Below are 18728 nucleotides of genomic sequence, written 5' to 3'. Positions count from 1 at the left end.
CTATTGAACCTTCACGCCTCATCTTTACAAAGGCCGCCCTCTTCCATTTAACAAGGGATTCCAACTCCTTATTAAACCACGGCTCCCTCAGACGACCCTTTCCTCCCTGCCTGATAGGTACGTACTTATCAAGGACAGTCAATAGTTGCTCCTTGAACAATTTCCACATATCAATTACGCTCTTGCCTTGGAATCTACTTTTCCAATCCACACATCCTAAGTCATGCCTCAACGCATCATAATTTCCCTGCCCCCAGCTATAACTCTTGCCCTGTAGTACACACTTATCCCTCTCCATCACTAGAGTAAAAATGGTGTAATCTGAAAATGCACTTTCTTGTGTCAAAACAGTTTGAGATCACCCGTTAAGGTCCCCCACAATGAAAGTCTGGAGCCTTCCATAAGCCGCGTCTACTAATGGGATAGCATAGATTAGGCAGCAGACAAAAACAAAGTCACTATGCAAAGGGTGATTAGCCAACTTTTATGTGCAATCTTGGATCATTTTAAAAAACATACTTTGAATATTTGTTGTACAATAGCTTTGACTGCAGTATTATATCCAAGAGATCTATAATGGCCAGTTTGCAATGGAAGCTAAAGTAGTGGACCTATGTCAATTGAAGAATTTGGTTCACATTCAGACGAGCTGCTTGCAGACAGCTCAGCCAGAAAGGACATTAATTGGCTCATTCTTAGACTATCTAAAAGTATTCAGTAGCTCTTATTGAAAGCGAGTTAGCTGGTGGATTGAAAAACAATCATTTGAACAATGACCAAATCTAATTTGTTGACATTTTGGGCTTGTGAATTAAAATTGCATTTTCATTTGGTGCAGGTAACTGGTACAGGATATAATGGAAATGGTAATGTACACCTGTCATCTAGTGGAGAAATAGTAAAGGCATTCTCCAATCTGTCTGTAGGAAAACTGGTTGAAGTGAGTTATTTTTAATTCATTCTCTGAATGTGGGTGTCACTGGTATTTATTGGCTTTGAAAAGGTGGTGGTGTTGGGTGTTCTTCTTGAATGGCTGCTCTGTATGGGGAAGCTATTCCCATAGTTTCTGCTTTGATATCAAGGACAGTCAATCTCCAGTTGTCTCTGACACTCAGCTCTTCTGTCTATTTTTGGAGCAAAGCTATAACGAGATCATGTCAAGTGGCTCTGGTGGAACCCGAACTGTGCATCAATAAACAGATTATTAATGAGGACCACTTAATACAGTAGTAACCATACAACTGGACAAGTTCCAAAATTATTGAGGGATGGTCAAATAAAAATCAAGAAGAATAAAATAGAATGGAAGGGAACAAAAACTAAGTAAAGAAACTATTGCAGTCTGTGCTTTATAAGTGTGTAAAGTGAAGTAGAGTGACAAGAGTAAATCTGGGCCCCTTGAGGATTAGACAGGAAGAATTATAATGGGTAAAAATCAAAATATTTTGTGTCTGTTTTCCATCATATAATCCCTACATTGGGTAAAGGGGCCATTCAGCCCATTGAGTCTACACTGACACCCCCCCACCCTCTAAACAGCATCCCACCCAAACCCATCACCCCGTCTATCACCATGTGCCCACATTTACCACAGCTAATCGACATAACCTTCACATTCCTGGACATTACAAGGCAGGTATATGGAAAGGAAAGATGTAGAGGGATGTAGACCAAACACAGGCAAATGGGACAAGTTCAGATTTAGGAAATCTGGTCAGCATGGATAAATTGGGCCCAAGGGCCTGTTTCCATGCTGTATGACTCTATGACTCCTTGGCCAATCCACCTACAGACCCAAAAAAGACCCAAACAATGTGGAACTTAGGGTCTAATAAAAGTGAAGAATTTAACGTAATTAATATTGATAAAGAGCAATATGAAAACAATCAATGACTCCAAAACTTGGCAAATCTATTAGAACGATCTGAAGGTGTAGAAAACAGTGGGTTTTCAAAAGGGCATTTAATAAGATGCCAAACATAAAAACATGACACCAGATAAGGTTTCCTGTGGTTAGAGGTAATCCATTGTCATGGACAGAGGAAAAATCAGGAACAGAAAGCAACAACTTGGGAATGAATGGGTTATTTTGTTACTGGTGAGGTACCACAAGGATTAATGGTGGGACCTCATGTTTAAAATTTGCTTGCTCGTAGGCTGGATGTTTATGCAATAACGCTATCATCAGAGAAGACACATTAATGGGACAACCAACAGAAGGTGCCTTAATTGCTCTTGCAATGAAGGTAATTACTGAAAAAATACATTTGGATATTTGAAGCAGATCATAACTGAAACATTAGCTACAAGTTTGTATCAAACTACAGCTAAATTACCTTAAAAAGTTGAAAATTTCAAGAGGAGGGGACTTCTGATGCATTTTTAAAATTCACCTGAAGAGATTAATGTTTTCCTGCAATCCCATTAGGATTATTTATTCAACTCAGTGACATAAAAAATTGTCATGAACCACCTTTTCATCATTGTGGTGGAACTGAAATAGGGTAAAACACTCAAGCAATCTCCTCTTAAGAAGGAGGCCAGTGATGACATCTCTTTAAGGTAGCAACGTGCTTCCATTCATGGATTGCGCTTGTGTTTTTTGGACTCATTTTAATAAGGTTTCCGCTGCATTGTGTAACCTGCCAAATATATAGAAAGGAAAAAGGCCAGATCCATAGGCCAAGCACACTTCCATTGTTGTGTCTAGACCAGGAAGTGCATCATCCCAGTTACATTGCAATCTCTCCCTTCCTCATTACATGTTCTCCATTCCTTGGCTATATACTTGTGACACAGGTTTTTCACCTCTCTCAGGCTGTTGATAGGATGATGGGATTGCAGGGAACTTCCTGTTGAACAGGTTATCAAAAAATAGGAGATTAATTAGAAAATAGTAAAAGTGATTAATCATGTGTTCAAGAAGGGCCACCCTAATAAAATTTGCTTTAATGATTTTGTGCAAATATAGTTTGAACTCAACTGTATATCTGATTCAGTGCAAAGGTCTGAAGGAAAATTAAGAAGTCATTTGGTTAAATTATAGATCAACCCTTTCACTTTAAAATCTAATGTCTTGCATTCTGAATTGAAGATGGACCTTGATCATGTTAAGCAGAGCTATATAAGGAAGAAAGAATATCCATTTAGCTCAGAACAGAAATGGATGGCTGTTAGATGCGTCCACAAGAGTCGGGTAGGGATTGTTTTGTTTGTGAACTTGAAAGATATTTTCCGCGGTTTGTCTATGTCTCCCACGGCAGCACTAACAGTTTTTATTATATGTGCCATTTAAAGGAAACTGAAGAAATGTACTTCATGAAGGGTGCATATGAAGGAGTTATTCAGTACTGTAGCAATTATAGCAATGGCGGTATGCCCGTGCCCCTCACACCACAACAAAAGACAATATACATCCAACAACAAGCAAAACTAGGAGCAGAGGGCCTGCGCGGTACGGTCTTGTGTTCTGTCTTAAACTTCATAAACAATTAATTGTCTTGTGAAAACCTGCATGTATTTGATATCTTTTTACCTCATCATAATGTATAACTACTGGTAGATGGATAACTATTGAATATTAATCATAATTGTTGTATCAGATCATTTTGTCACAGAGGTGCTCTGCTTGGTACAAAAGGTTAATATATGCCCCCACCTTAAGGTTTTCTTAAGGCAGGGCAGGAGTGAGGCATGTAAAATATGTTGGCTCACTGAGCTCATCCTGATAATAGTTAAAGGAGGTGGAGGTGGTGCCAAAACTGGCAAACTGCCCTTCGTATGTAAATGAACAAAGTGTCCATTGAGCTTGTTCAGAGTTCATCAGAGCTCAGTATTTTCCTGCCCATGACATGATACAGTCAGCTTGAGCAGGGGTTAGGCAGCTTGTTTTGTTTTTCAAAAGTGTTTTTAAAAGATCTGGAAGGAAATAGACTCTGTAGAAGGGTTGGGGGTCAGCACCTTCAAAAGGAATATCATTTGCAGATTGGGTTTAACTTTCTCACCTCTGTCTCTCCTTTCCTTTGTCCCTATCTGTATTACGCCAACTCCTCACACTCAACCAATTCCAGCAGTAAGATGCCTAATCCATCCCAGCCCAATAACCTCCATTTGCTTTGGTGTGGGCTTCTTCCTTCTCGTAAGCCAGCCTGCAGTTCCAGCTGTGACCACTGCTACATTCTGGCACTGCTGGGACTGCAAATTGCTGACCAATCAGGTTATGTGGCACTTCGGAAGGGCAGGATTTCCTCCCGCTGAGGGAAGGAAGTCCCTCTGCCACCTTCTAATATTAGTTGTGTTTGGTTGATTGGTTTCCAATTGCCTTCATTATTTGGGGCAAGAGGGTAATTGCATGGAAAAGTCAGGAATAATCCAACTACTGCCTGTCTACACCTCACCCACATCATTAAATACAACCCGAAAGCTTTGTTCTCCTTTGTGCATTCAGTAAGATGATACCTTTCCAAAATATGGGTTAACATCAAGACACTGAATTTTCATACTTTAGACAGGTGTGGAGCGGCAGAAGAAACCATAGCTCCACAAACCACCTTGGCTTTCCACACTCCCTATTTATAACCTGGAGCGTGGATTGGGTACTCAGGCCATGCATCCTGAGGAGATTGCCAGTTCCCCAAGCGTGCTGAGTAAAAAGCCAACATAGGGCTCCAGTACTGCATCCAAAATTTAAAATAATGGAATAAAATGTGAAACATTCTTCCAGCCTTCGCCCTTCATATTTCCATCGCTCCCCCTCACTCTAATGCCAACCCATGCCATTAGGGCCTTCTAACCATACCCCAGGATCCCTCATACTTCCAAGTCAAGTACCACAGCACCACCGCAAACAGAGGAAAAACAATAAAGTTTCATTATTTAACATTGTAAATTACAGACTGCATGAAATTGAGAAAAGCAATCTCATTCATAGAAATACATTTGAACACATTGGGCAGTTCCACTGGATTGTGCACAATCTTCTCCACAATTGACAGTCCTAAAGGGCACCTGAACAACACCCCTCCCCAAATTATCCCTGACCCCAATCATAAGATGCCCTGGAAGTATCTCATAGGGATAACTCAACTGTCCAAATGGATACCCTGATAATCCAAAACAAAAATAGACAACAGGTCTGCCCCTACCAGCTGTAATGTCCACAATCTGAGTTCTAAACTCCAGGGATTCCAAGATCAGATTTCAATGGAGGCTGCCAATCATTTAAATGTAAAAGTTGCACAACACCAGGTTACAGTCCAACAAGTTTATTTGGAAGTACAAGCTTTCGGAGAGTTGCACCTTCATCAGGAAGCTAGTGGGGCAGGATCATAGGACACAGAAAAAATCAAAGTGTCATACAACTATGTGATGTATTTAACAAACCTAGATGTCTGTTAGGTCTTTATTCACTTAGGGTTGCAGGTTTCAATTCATTAATATGTAAATCCCAGAACTTCTTTCAAGTCACATTTCTGAGATAACTTAAGGTTTTATAAAAAAAAGTGACATCTCAGCTCAGACAATGCATTAAAGGTGTGAGATTGGAGTTTGTTTGTATCCCAATCATGAGTCAGATCGGTTTTATTTCCAAAGTAGGAATTGATAAAATGTCACATGGACTGACTGGCTATGGATTGTTTACTTTTTGAACAATTTAGAATTTGTATTTGCAGATACATTCTATTTTATTCAAATAGCACACAATCTGTAGGCAGTCAGACCATGCGACATTATATCAAATCCTACTTTGGAAATAAAACCAGTTTGACTCAAGATTGGAATACAAACAGACTCTAACCTCACACCTTTAATGCTGACCTAACAGACATCTAGGTTTATTAAATGCATCACATCAGTTGTATGACACTTTATTCTGTGTCCTATGATCCTACTCCATTAGCTCCCTGCTGAAGGAGCAATGCTCCGAAAGCTAGTGCTTCCAAATAAACTTATTGGATATAACCTAGTGTTGTGTGATGTTTAACTTTGTCCACCCCAGTAGACCGGCACCTCCATATTATTTAAATTCAAATCATTTAAGGAGGCAGCTGTTTTCTTAAAATGTGCATGCCCAAACTACAGACCACTCCATTTCCTGTCATCATGAAAACAGGAATGCCAGGTTCAAATTGAGTTAGGATTTCTGAAATATTCTGCCATTTTTGCCGCAGAGGAAAAGCTATCCGTCATAGCAAAGATCTGATGCCAAATCCTAGATTGTTACATAGAGGGTTTCAAAGGTAGCCTGCACATGATCTCAACATCTATTGGCTTCAAATCCAAGTTGATTATATATAATACATGTTCAACAAAGACAAAGTCAGTTTTAACAAGATTCTCTTCCCTTTTCTTTCTCTCAGTGCTCACGCTAGCTGCTGGATGCGAATTAGGCGCACTTACTTTCTTGGGATTGATTGGCATTATTGATCCACCAAGAACTGAAGTCAAAGGAGCAGTTCAAATGCTTCAAAGCTCAGGCATTGCTGTAAAGATGATCACTGGAGACTCTAAGGAGACGGCTATTTCTATAGGTGCTGTGAATTTTGGCATTCATTATTTTTTACAACAATTCTTTTCGTGTTTAGTTCATTTTGGGGTTGAATGCCTGACAGAATCTTAAGTAATTAATAATTTACCTGTCAAATTCTATTTGTGTAATGATTCACCAAATTTGAGGCAGAAAAGATAATATTATACACAAGACAATTTTAAAGAAAAGGAGACAATTAAAGGGATATTTATCTGCTGCTATATCCAGTGCTTTTTCTGTCCATTCAGCGCACTATCCTATAGTTCAGTATTGCAGCAGGCCAGACAATGTAGCATCCAACTTTTGAACAAAGCTGATCATTGTGATCCCTGGACAGACACAAGTTCTATTAGGAGCCAGTGAAAAAAAGTGTCAACCTGAAATAGATTGTCTATTTTTATTAAATTGATAAGAAAAATATGAAGGAGTGATTATGCAATAGGTTAGTAAAAGAAGAGAAGATTGAGTATTATAATATAGCTATGTATCTGTCAAACGTGAACATTGCAATGTCAGAAATTGGAATTCACTGAAATGCCAATTGTGTTTGCCACACAAGCCATCAAGGCTCAATGCCAACAATAGAGCCTTATGATTTGTGCTGAATCGTACTTTTTTTATTAACATATGAAATCAATTTTGCAGTTACTAAATGATCTAGTCTTCTGCGCACATCTACATCAATTTTTTTATCTGTAAATTGAAAAGACCAATAAATGAATAAAAGCTGGCACTGATAAAAATTAGTCAACATCGATCTGTAGAATAATTAATCAGACAAGACAATGGAGGCAGCTGCTGGGGTTATTCAAAATGTAATTCAGTGTGAATTAGATTAGATTACTTACAGTGTGGAAACAGGCCCTTCGGCCCAACAAGTCCACACCGCCCCGCCGAAGCGCAACCCACCCATACCCCTACATTTACCCCTTACCTAACACTACGGGCAATTTAGCATGGCCAATTCACCTGACCTGCACATCTTTGGACTGTGGGAGGAAACCGGAGCACCCGGAGGAAACCCACGCAGACACGGGGAGAATGTGCAAACTCCACACAGTCAGTCGCCTGAGGCAGGAATTGAACCCAGGTCTCTGGCGCTGTGAGGCAGCAGTGGGGAATTTCGGATTTTGAGGTAGAAGCTTTAGTGGACTGAATGGCATTTTATTGTCCTTGGTTGATCTTCTGGTAACTTATGATTTGACTCTATTCCTGGACCTTTGTAATGGATGATCCATTGGACATACTTTTAATAATCAGTGGGTTTCCTCCAGATGGTCCGGTTTCCTCCCACAGTCCAAAGTTGTGCAGGTTAGGTGAATTGGCCAGGCTAAACTGCCTGTAGTGTTAAGTGCATTAGTCAGGGGTGAATGTAGGGGAATGGGTCTGGGTGGGTTGCTCTTCGGAGGGTTGGTGTAGACGTGTTGGGCCGAAGGGCATGTTTCCACACTGTAGGGAATCTAATAATTAAAAAAAATCATATTGCTGTCTGATTTTTATACCAAAGATGAGTTGCAGCGATGACTAAAATATGTGAGCTTACTGATCTGGTCTCCTTCCTATCAAAAATGTTGTGAAACTTGAAAGGATTCAGAAAAGATTTACAAGGACGTTGCCACGGTTGGAGGATTTGAGCAATAGGGAGAGGCTGAATAGCCTAGGGCTGTTTTCCCTGGAGCGTCGGAGGCTGAGGGGTGACCTCATAGAAATTTATAAAATCATGAGGGGCATGAAAAGGATAAATAAACAAAGTCTTTTCCCTGGGGTGGGGGAGTCCAGAAGTAGAGGGGATGGGTTTAGGGTGAGAGAGGAAGGATATAAAAGAGACCTAAGGGGCAATCTTCTCACGCAGAGGGTGGGATGTGTATGGAATGAGCTGCTGGAGGAAATGATGGAGGCTGGTACGATTGCAACATTTAAAAGGCATCTGGATGGGTATCTGAATAGGAAGGGTTTTGAGGGATATGGGCCAGGTGCTGGCAGGTGGGACTAGATTGGGTTGGAATATCTGGTTGGCATGGACGTGTTGGACCGAAGGGTCTGTTTCTGTGCTGTACATCTCTGACTCTATGACTCTATCACTGGTTTCTATTTCTCTCTTGGGACACATGCTACTGGGAATACTTCACTGGATGTAACGTGTTCATTGTTTTATTTTCACTGAGTCGGTGTGTTTGTATTCTTGGACCACAATTAAAAAGCTTTTTTTGGGCAAACAACTACAAACAAAAAAAACATATTCCTAACAATGTGTTTCAAATAAAATGATCTAAAGTGTAAAGTATAATCTGGTTGTATGGTAGTTGGTAATCTTTTTCAAATTTATATGTACAGGAAAAAGCATAGACCTTTATAATGATGATGTGGAGGTTATGTCAGGAGAGCAACTGGACCTACTCAAAGATGAGGATCTTTCCCTCATGGTAATGAAGGTATGATCCCAATCCAGTTATTCAAAACATGCACTAAGTCTTGCATGTGCACATTAACTTAAAGACACTTTCCGCATGTGTATTTATAAGTTCCACTTTAACATATTTATTCAGCCCCCTAAAAGTTGTATATTTTTGTATGTTTGGCATAAAAGTTGAGCTATTTAGAGATATTGCGGTCATGCCTTTGTTATATGTTTTGAATTAAAATAGTAAATGCATTTTAATGTAAATTATCCATATAATAATTGTATATGTTTTCCCTCTTCTCTCGTCAACACCCCCTCCTCTGTCAGGTAGCTGTATTCTTTAGAACAAGTCCAAAGCACAAGCAGAAAATTGTTAAGGTATTAATTATTTCAAACTTTGCACAATAAATTGCAAATGTATTAATCCGTTCTGGTTTGGCATTATTTAAATGTATACCAAATTTGTCTAAAGATGTTGTCATGGTAAATTGAAGCTATTTTAGATGCCTGTCAGCTAATTTAAGCAGTAATAAATTTAGCTTAAATGTTGTATTAACTGCAAACTATACAGTTATATACTTCTTATAATTGTTGCTGCCTAGGCCCTTCAGAGCAACAATGCAGTGGTGGGGATGACTGGAGATGGTGTGAATGATGCTGTTGCTCTCAAATGTGCTGATATTGGAATTGCCATGAAAGGAACAGGGACTGATGTCAGTAAAGAAGCAGCAGGCATGATTCTGGTCGATGATAACTTTTCTTCTATTCTGTGAGTAACTTCAGTTGATGTCGTTTTAGAATTTATCTTTATTCTTTCAACAGTAAACTAGCTGTTGTGCATTACTGTAGCTGACTTGTTTAACGTGAACAGTTCACATTTGGACTTACTTTATGAGTATGTAATGTAAATGTACAAGAAAAATACTTACAATTTTGGTAAGGTTAGAATTGCACAATCACTGAACCAGACTTTGCTGTAATGTTGTATGGTCAATTAACTTGTGACATCCACTGTCCACATTCACATGGACAGTGGCCACTAGGATGTAGTGCAGGATCTCACAGGGGACAAAATGACCTGAGGCGAGATTGGTGACACAAACTGCTGATGGAAGAGCAGCGCTCCGAAAGCTAGTGCTTCCAAATAAACCTGTTGGACTATAACCTGGTGTATGATTTTTAACCTGGTGATGGAATCAAATGAGAAGTCTGGAGAGGCTTACCTTAAGGAGGAGAGCATCTCGCTGCATTTTTTAAGTTTTTAACAATTGGTGAGGTGAGATTCTTAGCTGGCCAACAGCAAATTGCCAATTATGGGTAATTATAGCTTGTTAAATGCCTTGTTAATGGTACAACTTGTCTCATTAGCATTCAGTCTCTGATCTTACCAAACACACCAACAAGCTAGAGGTCGAGATAACTTAGTGTGGAAATCAGAACAGGTACCTGGCAGTGTCAGCTTGCCACTTGGCTTACATGCAGAAATTGAAATGTGAGAACTCGGTACAGAAAGTAGTACAGTGCTGGTCTGAGGGCAGTGGAAGTGCTTCTATGGGACTGCTTAGAATGGGTGAACTGGTCCATTTTCCAGAACTCAGTGGCCAATCTAGATTACTGTGCCATCACCGTGACAGACTTCTTTAGCAAGTGTATAAAAGAAAGAAATCAATCTAAATGTACTCCAACCAGAACCCATGGATAGCCTACTGAAGTCCAGGTATGTTGCCTTCAAGTCAAATGACCCTGGCCTTTACTGGAAATCCAGATATCACCTCTGTAACACCATTAGAGAGGTGAAGAGGAAATACTGGTCTAAGCTAGAGACCCAAACTAACCACACAAATGCGCATTTATGAGATTAGATTAGATTACTTACAGTGTGGAAACAGGCCCTTCGGCCCAACAAGTCCACACTGACCCTCTGACGAGCAACCCACCCAGACACATTCCCCTACATTTACCCCTTCACCTAACACTATGGGCAATTTACCATGGCCAATTCACCTAACCTGCACATTTTTGGACTGTGGGAGGAAACCGAAGCACCCGGAAGAAACCCACGCAGACATGGGGAGAATGTGCAAACTCCACACAGACAGTTGCCTGAGGCAGGAATTGAACCCGGGTCTCTGGTGCTGTGAGGCAGCAGTGCTAACCACTGTGCCACCATGTAGCAACAAAGCAGAGCAGAGCAAAATAGTGGACAAAAATATAACCCTTCCTGATCCGCTCAATATATTTTACGCTCGTTTCGAACAGAAGGTCAGTGAAACGGTGCCACCTGCCCTGACTGCCTCGGGTACACCTGTTCCCTCAGTTACAATAGACTATAGACAATAGACAATAGACAATAGTTGCAGGAGTAGGCCATTCAGCCCTTCGAGCCTGCACCGCCATTCAATATGATCATGGCTGATCATTCCTAATCAGTATCCTCTTCCTGCCTTATCTCCATAACCCTTGATTCCACTATCTTTGAGAGCTCTATCCAACTCTTTCTTAAATGAATCCAGAGACTGGGCCTCCACTGCCCTCTGGGGCAGAGTATTCCACATGGCCACCACTCTCTGGATGAAGAAGTTTCTGCTCATCTCTTTCCTAAATGGTGTACCCTGTATTTTTAAGCTGTGTCCTCTGGTTCAGCGCTCACCCATCAGTGGACACATGTTTCCTGCTGCCAGAGTGTCCAATCCTTTAATAATCTTATATGTCTCAATCAGATCCCCTCTCAATCTTCTGAACTCAAGGGTAGACAAGCCCAGTCGCTTCAGTCTTTCAGCGTAAGGTAGTCCCGCCATTCTAGGAATTGACCTCGTGAACCTACGCTGCACATCCTTGGAACATTTGGATAACAAGGATACATGCATCTGGCCTCTACTTATTGACTACAACTCCGCCTTCAACAATACAATTCCAACCAAACTACTCTTCAAACTCTGAGACCTAGATCTCTGCTCCATCCTCTACAACTCGATCCTTTACTTGCTGATCCACAGGACGCAATCAGTGAAAATAGGCAACAATACCTCCTCCATTTCAATCCTCAACACTAGCACCCCACAAGGTTCCATAGTCAGCCCATTACTATACTGTCTGTAAGTTCACGACTGTATGACCAAATTTCATCCTAACTCCATCTACAAGTTCGCTAATGACACTCCCATTGTAGGCAGGATCTCAAACAATGATGAGACAGAATATAGGAAAGGGATAGAGTGTTTAGTGGCATGCTGTAAAGATAGAAATCTCTCTGTCGATGTCAGCAAAACGAAAGAGCTGGTCATTAACTTCAGGAAGCAAGGTGGGCGGCACGCCCTTATCTACATCAATCTGCTGTAGTGGCGATAATTGAGACCATCAAGTTCCTCGGAATGACGATCACCAAAAATCTGTCCTGGTCCATGCACATTGATAGTCAAGAAAGTACAACAATGCCTCTACGTCCTCAGGAGGCAAAGGAAATGTGACATGTCCGTAAAAACTTCCCAATTTTTATAGATGCACTATAGAAACCTGGATGTATCATGGCTTGGTATGACAGCTGCTCTGTTGAGGACCATAAGAAATGACTTATGGTTATGAATACAGCCCAGTTCATCTCACGCACTAACCTTTCATTATTGACTCCATCTATGTTTCTTGCTGCCTCAGGAAGGCAGTGAATATAATCAAAGACCCTTTCGATCCTGGTTATAATCTCTTCCAATCTCTTCCGTCAGGCAGAAGATACCAAAGCTTAAACACACGTACTAGTACATTCAAGTACAGCTTCTTCCTTGCTGTTATTAGACTTCTGAATGGACCTCTCAAATTTTTAATTTAATGTTGACTTCACTCTTTGTGCACCTTTTCTGAAGCTGTAACATTGTATTTCTCACTCTGTTCTATTACCCTTATACACTTTGTATGGTATGATCTGCCTGTACTGCACGCAAAACAAAACTTTTCACTGTACCTAAATACGTGTGACAATAATAAATCAAATCAAGTCATTTGGTCTGAAGGGCTTCCACGTTAGACACCGAGCAGCAATGTCTCAGCACATATTCCATGGGTACCAGCCTCATGCACATTCCCCAGGCCTACAGATTTTGGAGTCTGATATGTACCAGCCTGTAAGAACTCTCATAGCATTTCTCTGATCCACCTTCCGTGCCCATCTGCACTTCAACGCTGCTCCTGAAGCTGCACTAGCAACTATTGTTGTAATGTTGCAGCCAGGACACTGTGCTTTCAGGGAAATGCAGCAAGCTCATGGACTGGACCAGGATGTATCTCCATGCTCTTTGTTTGCTGTCAGCAGTCACTCACTCTGAGCCTACCTGGATGCTAACAGTACCCCTGCCTTGCCTTTTTCTGCTTTGCACCCTCAACAAGACCTACCAGGCTTTTGTTACAGCTTTCTTGCCTTGTGGTGAGCGCAGACCACAAAGCCAGAAGCTTGTCATAGTAAAAGGCTTCAGTTAAGTCAAGGCAGATAGCCTTCAGTCAAGGATTCTTGGCCCCACTGATGCAAGGGCAGCCTCTGATACCAGTCCAGGGGCATTGACACAGTCAATCAGTCAGTCAGCCTGCCTTTGGGGAAGTCAGAGTTAAGAGGTTTTCCACATACAGATGAGGGACTAAATGTCAGGCTGCCCATCGTCTGTCTTGACACTCTCTCCCCCATTTACAGGCTGTTTTGCTCCTGGAATGAGAGAAAGGCAGGTAAGAAAAGAGATGGAAATTGCTGTTACTTCAGGTGCAGGTGGGGAGGTGCCCCTTGTGAACGAATAGGCACCTCAGATGGCATACAGGGTTAGTGATGTCAGGGGTTGGGGTGACTGAGAACAAGTGAGGAAGATGCCGCAGGCAATAGTGATAGATGTGGAGCGTCAACCTTGATGGGACATGGGTAACAGTAGTAGAGTTAGGGTTAATGCGAGGATCTGAAAAGAGATGGTGGCACTCACTCTGGTGGAGTGGAGAAGGTCATTGACCCTCTTTTACTGTGTTGGACGTTCCTCGTAGTGGCTGAGATGGGTGGCGACCACAGGCCAGACTGGCATGGTCTGGTTTTCATAGCCTCCTCTGCTGGTCCCACGGTCAGAGGAAGTCCCACTTCTACTGTCCAGCTCAAGTCATTGCCCACAAAACGGGGTATCAGTCTGCCACATCTAGGGCAAGGGTCAGTACGGTTATGGACTGACTGCTTGCCTCATTACACAACATGCTTCTAACAATGACAAAGGTGCTAGTTAATTTCAGGATATCTTGGTAATTGTAAGTTATTCCAGGACATGGTAAGATGGGGTTAGGAACAGAAATGAAAGACACTAGAAGGTGTCTTTAATGAGGCAAGATCAGGAAGATATGACAAGAGAATTCATTAAATATAAAGTGAGGACTGCAGATGCTGGAGATCATAGTCGAGAGTGTGGTGCTGGAAAAGCACAGCAGGTCAGGCAGCATCTGAGGAGCAGGAGAAACAACGTTTCATGCATAAGCCCTGACCTGCTGTGCTTTTCCAGCACCAGACACTCAACAAGAGAACACATCAAGTCTTGCAATGAAAATCCCTCCAAAAAACTCAACACAACTCGCACTTAGGTAATAAAAACACAATAATATAAGAGAGTTTAATATATAATAATGAGCTTCCACCATGTTTCATAGAACTGTATTCAACCAGGTGTCTCTGCCTTGAAGAAAGATAAATGAGAAAAATGCAAGCAGAAGAAAAAAAATGTTGAAATTTGTAAAGCTTAATAATTTCCATGAAGTTGAATGACCTGCCATGTCATTATTTTGTAGATGTGCAATGGAGGAAGGCAAAGGAATCTTTTTCAACATTAAAAATTTTGTGCGCTTTCAGTTGAGTACGTAAGTATAAATCTAGTTACTGGTGTAAAGAACTCTAATTGTCATGAAAGATTACAGATCGATTATGTGAATATATATATAATATGTAAACTGTTCTATTTATCTTCATTCTTTTTAAACACACAGAAGTATTTCAGCATTGAGCTTGATTGCTCTTTCTATTATATTTAACCTACCAAATCCGTTAAATGCAATGCAGATTTTATGGATCAACATCATTATGGATGGACCCCCTGCTCAAAGGTACCACTCAATGTTAGTTATTTAACTGTAACCATCAAGGTCATGCTATATTCTTGTCGCATTGTCCAGCTGGGACTATGTTTTAAACTGGAATCGTATTATGACTTGATGTAAGTGTGAATGGTGAATCATGCTAATAGATTAGATTAGGTTCCCTACGGTGTGGAAACAGGCCCATTAGCCCAACAAGTCCACACCGACCCTCCTAAGACTAACCCACCCAAACCCCTTTCTCTCTAACTAATGCACCCTACAATATGGGCAATTTAGCATGGCCAATTCAACTAATCTGCACATCTTTGGATTGTGGGAGGAAACCGGAGTACCTGGAGGAAACCCACGCACAGGGAGAATGTGCAAACCCCACACAGTCACCCGAGGTTGGGATCGAACCTGGGACTCTGGTGCTATGAGGCAGCTGTGCTAACCACTGAGCCACCATACCACCAAATATACATCCACTTACAAGCGTATTGTTTTCTATATGCATTTTGGACCATTTAGTCTAGTTTTTAATTGTATCCTTATTTGCATTAAAATTGAATGATGTATCATTTTTGTTGATAAGAGGATTGTGTGTATGTTTTATGCATATTTGGATCATGGTCTGTGGTGGTCTGATTTTGTTTTGCTTTTATTCTGGCAGTTGTGTCTGTTCTCTTTTTTTAATGAATTACTCAAAATCCTGTTTATTTCAAGCCTTAACAGCTTCGTTAAAACAATTTAGCATCTTCTCATTTTGTTTGATAATGACCTGTAGGACACCTTACCACAATATGTAGTGTGAATCATTTACACTGCAGCTATAACATTGTGCAAAGCAGTTTCCACTTGGTTATGATATTAAAGTATAAATAAGAAGCTGGATCCCAGTATTAACTGGGAGAGAGATTGTGTCAAACTGTCTGCAGAAGATAAACTTGGACCAGTTGGGAACAAGGAGTGTAGCCTGTAGTGTAAATACAGACACACATAGGTTAGACAAAACTTGGCAAAGTTATATTTAGTGTGCCTATGACATCTACAGAGTGTAGTGTTAGGTGTTATCCTGTGCAGGCAGTGCAAGGGATCCCTTGGGATCCTGTCCTCAAATCAGCTTTCTGGTTCAGAAACTAGTGAGGGTATTGGTTCCTCAAGGGAGTTCAGTCAGAGTTAGGTTTGTGATACTGCAAGTGGCTTGGCTGGACAGGATGGGAGGAAAAAGAACAGATGAGCTGTAGTGATAGGGGATTCATTAGTTAGGAGAACAAACAAGGGTTTCTGTGATTGTAGGTGTGAATCCAGGATGGAATGTTGCCCACATAAAAGCAAGTTTATGGATTCTGGAAAACTGAAATATAAAGTGCTGGAGAAACTCACCAGGTCTGGCAGTATCTGTGGAGAGAGAAGCAGAGTTCACATTTCGATTCCAATATGACTCTTCTCAAAAATGATAAAGGGGTTGCAAAATGGTAGTTTTTATGCTATAGACAGAGGAGGGAAGAGGAACAGTTGGAGAGTGTCACACAAAATAGGTGTAAATGAAGATGTAAAAAGCCGAATGTGTGTGTGTGTATGTGTGATACCACCCCACTTGGACCTATATTGCTGTTCCTTCATTGTTGTTGGGTCAACATTCTGGAACTCCCTTCCAAACAGCATTGGGGGTCTGCCTACCACACATCGACTGTAGTGGTTCAAGAAGGCAGCTCAGCACCATCTTCTCAAGGGCAGCCAGGAATGGATAATAAACTGCTGCCCCAGCCAGTGCTGTGCATGTCCCACGAGTGAAGAAAAATAAAGCTCTTGTATCTGAAGTGTCAGAGTAGATTTTTGTTTCATTTCTCTAGCTATCATGGATATGTTAAGAATGCAATATGATTCCTGTAAATTAATTTGTAATTAACTTGTAAACTAAAGGTCACTCAGCTATTGGTTAGATAATTGGACAATATTTTTTCCCAACTCTTTCTACAGCCTGGGTGTTGAGCCAGTTGATCGGGATGTCATTAAACGGCCTCCAAGGGATGTTAAAGACTCGATCCTGAATAAGGGCCTAATTGTTAAAATCTTATTCTCAGCTATTATCATTATCAGTGGGACCCTCTTTGTTTTCTGGAGAGAGGTCTGTATAACTTATGAACCTAAATAGCTCTTTATCTTTAACTGTTCATTGGTTAATTCATCAGTAGATGGAAAGATGATTTATATGCACGGTTGGTCATTCAATTTTAAAGAATGTAGATAGATTCGGAAATTAGAAATAGTGAAAGTCTTTCAGAAAGAAATGTGTTCACATCTGCAAATGAAGAGGAGAATTCTATGTTCTATGTGAAATAATTTCACAGTCCATTCTTGGAGTTGTTTCCAGCAACCTCTTTTAAAGGGCTTAACTCTGTAAATTTGTATTTTCTTTGAAACCGATTATTTGGGAAATGTAATCCTCAAAGTAGTGCTAAACAGCCACATGTAAAAATGCAAGAACTAGGAGCAGGGATAATCCATTCAGCCCCTCAAGTCTGCTCTGCTATTTGATATGATCATGGCTGATCTCACCTCGGCCTCAACTCCACTTTTCTGCCCACTCTCCGTAACCCTTCAATCCATTACTAGTTTAAAATCTGTCTATCACCTCCTTCAATTTACTCAAAGTCCCAGCACCCACCACTTTCTGGGGTAATGAGTTCCACAGATTCATGACCCTTTGAGAGAAATAATTTCTTCTCATCTTGATTATAAATTTCCTAGCTCTTATCTTAAAACAATGACCTCTCTTTGGAGACAGGTAGTCCATAAAAATGTTTTATTTCCGTTATGTTTGTTAACTTTAGAAGGTAGTTGTGCGCAATCAGAGGAAGATGCAGGCCATTTCTGTGCATCTATTTTTCCTATCTGAAAATCTCTGCTGTATTTCAATCAACATCTACTATTTGAAAGATTGGGATGATTGATTTTGCAATAACAGTTATCAATATTTATATTTTTTATGATTCTAGAGCTTTAAATCTATTGTTTTATTTAAAATAGCTTCCAGAGGGGAAGATTTCCTCAAGAACCACAACCATGACATTTACCTGCTTTGTCTTCTTTGATATGTTCAACGCTTTAAGTTGTCGCTCTCAGGTACAAATGTTACTTTATTCATATTTTTAAAGATGCCATAATATGCCGAGACTGTGCTAGTTCAGGAAATGAAACAAACCACGAATTAAAAGTGTAGAAAAAGATTTCTATTTTCTGTTCCTCACTAATTTTTTTTTATTTAAGGATTCCTTCCTCTAGGATTTCTACCTTGTACGCAATATTATAGCATTTGGGAATTGTAGAAACAATAACTCAGTCTTCTACTGAGTTTCACTGTTCTGCTCTCTTCTTCAATTCGTAAGGGATGACTTAAAGATTAAATAATTTGCTTCAGTTTAAAGGAAGTATTAGAATTCATTAAAATTTAGTGGAAGAGCTGTCTGGCTTATCTAATTAATACTTTAAAATGGTTAATTATAGCACAATATTTTCGGAGCACCATGAGGTTAGATGCACATGACAAGAATGATCATCTTTCCAAATATGGTCACATTTTATCTTCTCAAAAAGGATGCTCTGGTATAACAATATCTTTGTGATCTTTTGTATATTAGTACAACTATATTATTCATGTAACCACTGCATAATCATACATAAACTAAAACCACATTTTTAATAGAAATAAAATAC

The 18728-nt window shown here is 40.4% G+C and overlaps 1 protein-coding gene across 1 annotated transcript in view; it reads left to right on the top strand.

The window, feature by feature from the left end:
* LOC140496327 (calcium-transporting ATPase type 2C member 2-like) overlaps positions 1 to 18728 on the top strand; it is an 88559-nt gene that overhangs the window by 60542 nt on the left and 9289 nt on the right. The window contains exons 14-25 of the mRNA XM_072595938.1: positions 839 to 940; positions 2157 to 2246; positions 3095 to 3196; positions 3298 to 3454; positions 6360 to 6530; positions 8864 to 8961; positions 9258 to 9308; positions 9533 to 9699; positions 14724 to 14792; positions 14919 to 15035; positions 16992 to 17139; positions 18042 to 18137. Coding sequence (XP_072452039.1) covers positions 839 to 940; positions 2157 to 2246; positions 3095 to 3196; positions 3298 to 3454; positions 6360 to 6530; positions 8864 to 8961; positions 9258 to 9308; positions 9533 to 9699; positions 14724 to 14792; positions 14919 to 15035; positions 16992 to 17139; positions 18042 to 18137 — 1368 coding nt within the window. The remainder of the gene's footprint in view (positions 1 to 838; positions 941 to 2156; positions 2247 to 3094; positions 3197 to 3297; positions 3455 to 6359; positions 6531 to 8863; positions 8962 to 9257; positions 9309 to 9532; positions 9700 to 14723; positions 14793 to 14918; positions 15036 to 16991; positions 17140 to 18041; positions 18138 to 18728) is intronic.

Source organism: Chiloscyllium punctatum, chromosome 26 (genome assembly GCF_047496795.1).
Source record: "Chiloscyllium punctatum isolate Juve2018m chromosome 26, sChiPun1.3, whole genome shotgun sequence".
Taxonomy (NCBI): Eukaryota; Metazoa; Chordata; class Chondrichthyes; order Orectolobiformes; family Hemiscylliidae; genus Chiloscyllium; species Chiloscyllium punctatum.
Note: the sequence above shows the minus strand (reverse complement) of the source record. Positions and strands in the feature narration are given on the sequence as shown.